We start from the raw sequence: 6,044 nt of genomic DNA, 5'->3' as shown, positions 1-6,044 counted from the left end.
GGGGCGGGGGAAGGGGCGGCTGCGGCGCCGCCTTAACCGCTTCGTGCCCGGCCGCGGCGCCGCCCGCAGCCCCGGCCCCCCGCGGGAGCGGGAAACGGGGCGACACCCCCAATTTCTCCGCCCGAAACGGGTGGGAAACGGTGCGGGAAAGCGGTGCGGGGAGACAGCGTGGGGGGCGCGGGACCCGCACCCAGCTCCCGAAGGGGGCAGCTCTGAGAGCACCCCGTGCCGAGACTCCCAAGTGCCCGGGGCTCCTCTGGGCGCCCCATATGCGAGACCCCCGAGTCTTGGGCAGCGTCGGACATCGCGCAGAGCTGGCGCGTGGGCAGCGCCCGGGGCTGCTGCTCTGGGAACCGGCCGGCTCTGAGGGAGCCCCCGGCACCCGGCCCCTTTGGGACACGGATCACAGAGAGCCCCGTCAGTGGAAACACAGGGCAGCGCCCCGGCTGCCCCCTGCGCCTGGGGCTCGGGACTGAGAAACCCAGGTTCAGCAGAGAACCTTCGGGAAGCAGAATTTTCAGAGTCCAAAAACGTGACTTTCCGAGCTGCAAAAAACAATCCTGGCCCGTATCCACACACCCCCCAGGCCGAGGCCGGAGCCCGCAGCTCGCCCGCCCGAAGCGCTTTGCACAGCAAATCTATTTTGGCGCAGATGCTCGTGACCGGCGCGCAGCTCCTCTGCCCGTTCCCCTCGGCTGCTCCCGGCGCCGCCGTGGGGAGGGAGCAGGTCGCCCTTGGGAGCAGTTTGGGCCCCTCACGGGCTTGCTGCGGCTCCTGTGGCGCCACTGCAGCCCGCTCTGTGAGCACTGCACGGTCTGCAGGGCCTTTTGAACCAGATGAGACTTTCCAGTCAGCTGCTGCTGCTCTGGGATGGCTATTGATTGTTTACTCTTAACCCTACTGATGTCCTGCAGGCTCTATCTCAGCTTCCTCTCTGAAGCACTTTGCCTTTGGGCTCGGCACAGCTGGGCAAACCATCTGGCTTCCAGTTCAGCCTCCCACTTCCATCCCCCTGTGCTCAGGAGCTCCGGATGAGGGAGAGCTCCCGCCCACGGCCCCGCGCTCCTCCCGCAGGCTGGGGCCGGCCGCTCCGGAGCTCCGGCGGAGCAGGAGCTGCGCGGGATGCACGGGAGGCCACGTGGCAGAGAGCGGCTCCGCTCTGCGCAGCGGGTGCCCTGGCGCGGGTCCGGACCCGCCAGGCGAGCGCGGGAAACGCGCTGCTCCCCGGGCCTCGCGAGCCCCGCGCGCCTGCAGGTCCCGGCAGCCGCCCCGCGGCGCCGCACGGAGCGCGAGGCCGAGAGCTCCTCCTGCCGCGGGCCGCACGGAGCGCCCGGCGGCGGCTCCGCATCCCGCGGCAGCTCTGCATCCCAGGGGCTGCTCCACATCCTAAGAGCAGCTCTACGTCCTAACAGCAGCTCCACATCCCCTAGCAGCTCCACATCCTAATGGCAGCTCCGCATCCCAGTGGTAGCTCCAAATCCTGTCAGCAGCTCCCCATGCCGGCAGCAGCTCTGCACCCCAGTGGCAGCTCCACATTCCAACAGCAGCTCTGCATCCCGGCAGCAGCTCCACATCCCAGGAGCAGCTCCACACCCCCACGACAGCTCCGCATCCCCATGGCCTCTCCGCATCCCGGCGCCACCCACTCGCATCCTCCCGGGCGCCGGTACCTGTATCCCATGGGCACAGAGGCTCCAGCGGGGCCCGGCAGCGAGAGCCCGTGCGCCTGCAGGAACCTCTGCAGCTCCCTGCGCTCGGCGGCACCGGCGGCTCCGGGCGCCCGACGCCCCGGGGCCGGGCAGGGCCGGCAGGGCAGCGCCCGGGGCAGCCCCTCGGCCGGGCTCCGCACGCCCGCCCTGCGCGCCGGCGCCTCAGCGCACGCCGCCCTGTACAGGTGCATGGTGCCCGCGCGCGCCACGGCCACCGCGGGTTTATAGGGCTGTGCCGAGGGAGCGCGGCCAAGAGCGGCCGCTCCGGGGCCGGCACCGCTGGGAACCGGGCACCGGCGCCCGTTCCCAAGCCTTATATTTAGCAACGGAGAAATATTTGCTCGGGAGCGAGTCCCAGGGCCAGGGACGTCACCGAGGGTCTCTCGGGGCTGTGCAAGTGCCTGCTCCACTCTGTGCCCAACATGGAAACCTCCTTCCCAGGGCTCCCGTGAGCGGCGCGCATGGATCCCCAATCCCCCATGCAGCGAGGCCACCCATTCCCCACACTGCAGACTGCAAAACCTCAACCCGTTTTGTCGGCCTCCCCTTCGTGTCAAGCGTGCTCAGAAAAAATAAAGATAAAAAAAGAGGAAGGTAAATAACGAGGGGCTGGCTGCCCCGCGAGCTAATCCCTAGCCCCGGCAAAGCAGATCAGCAGAGACTGATCCCAAAGAGAGCATATTTAAAAAGATTAACAGCCCTACGTGGTGGGGAGGCTGCTGGTGGATGCGGCCGCCCGTGTCCCCGCCGCGCTGCGCCGCCCCGAGCGGCCCCGACCGCGGACACGCGGCTTTGCCACCAGGAACCGCCACAAATCCGCAGGGCAGAGAAACAGCCTGGAAACGCTGTGCAAATCCTACTCCAAGAAGAGCAGCTTAACCTAACCCCCCCCCACCCCCACCCCGTGCCTTTTTTTTGGGGAAAAATAATGATTCCTGAGTGCGCCGCTTCCCTCCTGCTCCCTCGGGTGCGCTGGTGGACAGGGCTGCACGTTGCCCCGGCTCCCCCAGCTTCCCCCTCCACCGCTCCAGGTCCCAGCAAGGGCAGCAGCGACAGCTACCTGCGTGTGCAGCCCCGGCTGCTCCCGGCACTGCAGGAGTGCCCTGCAGCCCTGCACTGCAGCCCTGCACTGCAGGAGTGCCCCGCAGCCTGGCATTACAACCCTGCATTGCAGCCCTGCACTGCAACCCTGCCCTGTAACCCCACACTGCAGGAGTGCCCCGCAGCCCCGCACTGCAGCCCCACACTACGTGCGGGTGCACATGGATGCACTTGGGCGCACCTGTATCTGTGCAGCAGCCCCGGGGCAGCAGGGGCTCCCGGCCATGCGCATTCCCCGGCTGGGGGAGGAAAAGGGGGAACAAAAGCAGAACCAGGGACACTGGGGCTGGCAAACGTCCCCTCTCACCTCCACAGTCCCTGCACAACAGCTGTGTCCTCGGGCCCCAGAGATGAAGGAAACCAAGGGAAGCGCAACCACCCCGGCAAGGCACCCACGAGGAACCAGCCCAGCAGCAGCTGGCAGGTTTGCCCGGGGCAGCCACGCGGTGAAGGAAGAAGCGAGCGGAGTTTCCAGCTCCGCAGCCTGCGCTCAGCCCCGGCCCGTCGGGAACAGCAAGCAGAGATGAGGAGCTCCAGGAGCCTCCCGCCTCCCTCCTATCCCCCGAGCTTCTGGTGCTGCTGTTCCTACTGCTGCTATCCAGCTGCTATCAGTGCTCTTGCTGCTATCACCGCCGCTGCTATTGCTGTTACTGCTATTGCTACTGCCGCTATTGCTGCTGTTGTTACCACAGCTATTGCTGCTCCTGCAAGTGTTGCTCCTGCAAGTGCTGCTCCTGCACGTGCTGCTCCTGCACGTGGCGCGGTCCGCGCGCGGTGCCGGCGGGCGCCTACCTGTGGGGCATGCCGGTGGCGTGGGCCACGGTGTGGCGGGGCGCGAGCCCGCACAGCTCCAGGTACCAGTTCATCTCGAGCTCGCGCAGCAGCGCCAGGCGGCGCGCGGGCTGCGGCAGCGGCTTCGCGGCGCGGGCATGCGGGGCCGCACGCGCCGCCTGCGCCGGGCCCCGCTCCCGGCCCCCCAGCGACAGCACCGACGGCTTCCGCGCCTTGGGCGTCTCCTCGGCGCCCTTGGCACCCACGGTGCCCGTGCGCGCCGCCAGCATCGCCGCGCCGGCCTCGCCGCTGATCCCCGCGCCGCAAAGCCGTAACTGGATCCCTGCCCACGGGGCTTAAGCGGGAGGGAGCTGCCACCCGCGCGGCCTCGGGGCGCCCGCCGCAGCGGGGGGATCGCGCGGTGACACTGGGGCCCTGCTGTTGTCACCACCGCCCGCGTGGCCGCTGCTGCACAAGCCCCAGGCGAGCAGAACACCAGCGAGGTGCGAGCAGGGGAGGGCTCCTGCGGGCTCGAGTTCCCACCCCAGAGCCCATCCCGCGCCGGGAGCCATGTGCTCGGCGCCGGGCGGGAGCGGGGCCGGCCGAGGAGACGGGCCCAGGTTTGCTGAGCCCAGTTGTTCACCCGCCCCGGGCTGGGCCTGCCCTGAACCGCTGTCCCGCTGCCCGGCGCCCTGGAGCGGGAACGGCCCCGCGGGCTTGTGGCCACCATGGACGCGTGGCCACCACGGCCGCTCTCGCCCTGGGAGCCGGGAGCGGGGCAGGGAAGCGGCCTCAGGGCCTGACCCCACTGCATCCCTGTGTTCCCGGCGGCACCGCTCCGCTCCGTTCAGCGCCCGAGGCCTCGCGGGCGGCTGCTCCGGGGCCGCTCCCCGCGGGTGACACGTGCGGCGGCCAAGGGCCGACACCTTAGCCGCCCTCATGAATCATGCAGCAGCAGATAGCGCTCCCGGAGACGGAGCCGTGCGCCCGGCTCGGAATTCCGACCGCCCACCCGGCCGCAGTGGCACCAGGCACCGCGCAGACCCGCGCGAGCAGTGCCCTCCCGAAGCCCATTCCCGTGGCGGGAGCGGCGGCAGCCCCTAATCCCCACGCTGGCCGCACTGCCGAGCACTTACCGGTATTAAAATGCACAATCCTGCATTAGGGCCAGGCGGGCGGGCAGGGCGCGCGGGCCGGCAGGCGCCGCTTAGCGCTCCCGTTAGCAAGGTGACCTCCGGGATCCCACGTGCGGCACCAGCCCCTCGCTTGGCGGCTCCCCCAGCCCCGCGCTGCTCTGAGATGGGGGGAAAAGGGACGAGATTCAAGCAGGGAGCATCAGGCGGTGCCAGATACACCTGAAACCCGTGTTCATTTATTTGCATCCCTAACAGCTTAATTGCCTTTGCCTGCTCTTCCCGCAGGGATTTCCCAGCTCCAGGGCCTGGCTTGGAGTGCACAGGCGGCTGCAGGGCCCCTTTCGCTCCAAGTGGCCACCAGTGGGGCCGGGCAGCGTGGGGTGAGCCGGGTCCTGCCCTTCCCCTGCCCCTCTCCCGTTCCAGCTTCCCAGGTGCGGGGCAATGATGGCCCGGAGCGCCCTGCGTAGGGAATACGGGTCGGGAATTATTTGGTGCTCGAGGAGGGGAGCGCGCGGACACCAGCCCTGCACGTGTCCCAGCCCACATTCCCATATAGAGCCCAGGCACATCCTGGCATGTGGCAAACATCCTGGCACGGGCCCGGGCACCGTCCTGGCACTGGGTGTGCAACCCAATACACGTGCCAGCACGGGGAGTGCGTCCTGGCATGGATCCCAGCGCGCATCCCGGGACAGAGCACGGATCCAGCCATGCATCCTGGCACATGGTGTGCATCCTGGCACGTGTCCCGGCATTAACACCCAGCCTGGCATGGATGCCGGGTGATGGCCTGCATCCCAGCACACGGCACGCATCCTGGCACACATCCCAACCTGCATCCCAGTGCAGAGTGGCATCCCAACACAGATCCTGGCACATCCTGGCACGCATCCAGTGCAGAGCATGCATTTCTGCACACATCCCATCACATGGAGTGCATCCCGGCATGCACTTACATGGAGTGCATCCCGGCACGCACCCCAGCACGCATCCCAGCACAGAGCACATATCCCAAAACACATCCCGGCATGCATCCCAACCAAAGCACACATCCCAACATACGTGCTGGCACATCTTGGCATGCATCCTAGCAGAGAATGCTCATCCCAACACACATTCCAGCAGACGGTCTGTGTCCTGGCACACATCCCTGCATCCATCCCAGCACAGATCCTGCATCCCCATGTGCATCCCAGCCTGCTTCACCCCTAGGAAACTCTGCGGGAGCATCCAGGCACAGGGGCTCATCCCTGGTCTGTGATGGGAGGCTCTTCTCCCAGGTGTCCGGATCCAGGTATCTGCACAGGCTACAGGGCTCCCGGGAAAG

General features: G+C 67.9%; 1 protein-coding gene across 1 annotated transcript in view; it reads right to left on the bottom strand.

Moving 5' to 3' along the window:
* Nucleotides 1-3,871, bottom strand: part of KCNAB1 (potassium voltage-gated channel subfamily A member regulatory beta subunit 1) — a 14,405-nt gene extending 10,534 nt beyond the window's left edge. The window contains exon 1 of the mRNA XM_026045213.1: nt 3,603-3,871. Coding sequence (XP_025900998.1) covers nt 3,603-3,871 — 269 coding nt within the window. The remainder of the gene's footprint in view (nt 1-3,602) is intronic.
* Between the last annotated feature and the right edge of the window lie 2,173 nt (nt 3,872-6,044).

Source organism: Nothoprocta perdicaria, unplaced genomic scaffold (genome assembly GCF_003342845.1).
Source record: "Nothoprocta perdicaria isolate Ctin4 unplaced genomic scaffold, notPer1 scaffold_4, whole genome shotgun sequence".
Lineage (NCBI taxonomy): Eukaryota > Metazoa > Chordata > Aves > Tinamiformes > Tinamidae > Nothoprocta > Nothoprocta perdicaria.
Note: the sequence above shows the minus strand (reverse complement) of the source record. Positions and strands in the feature narration are given on the sequence as shown.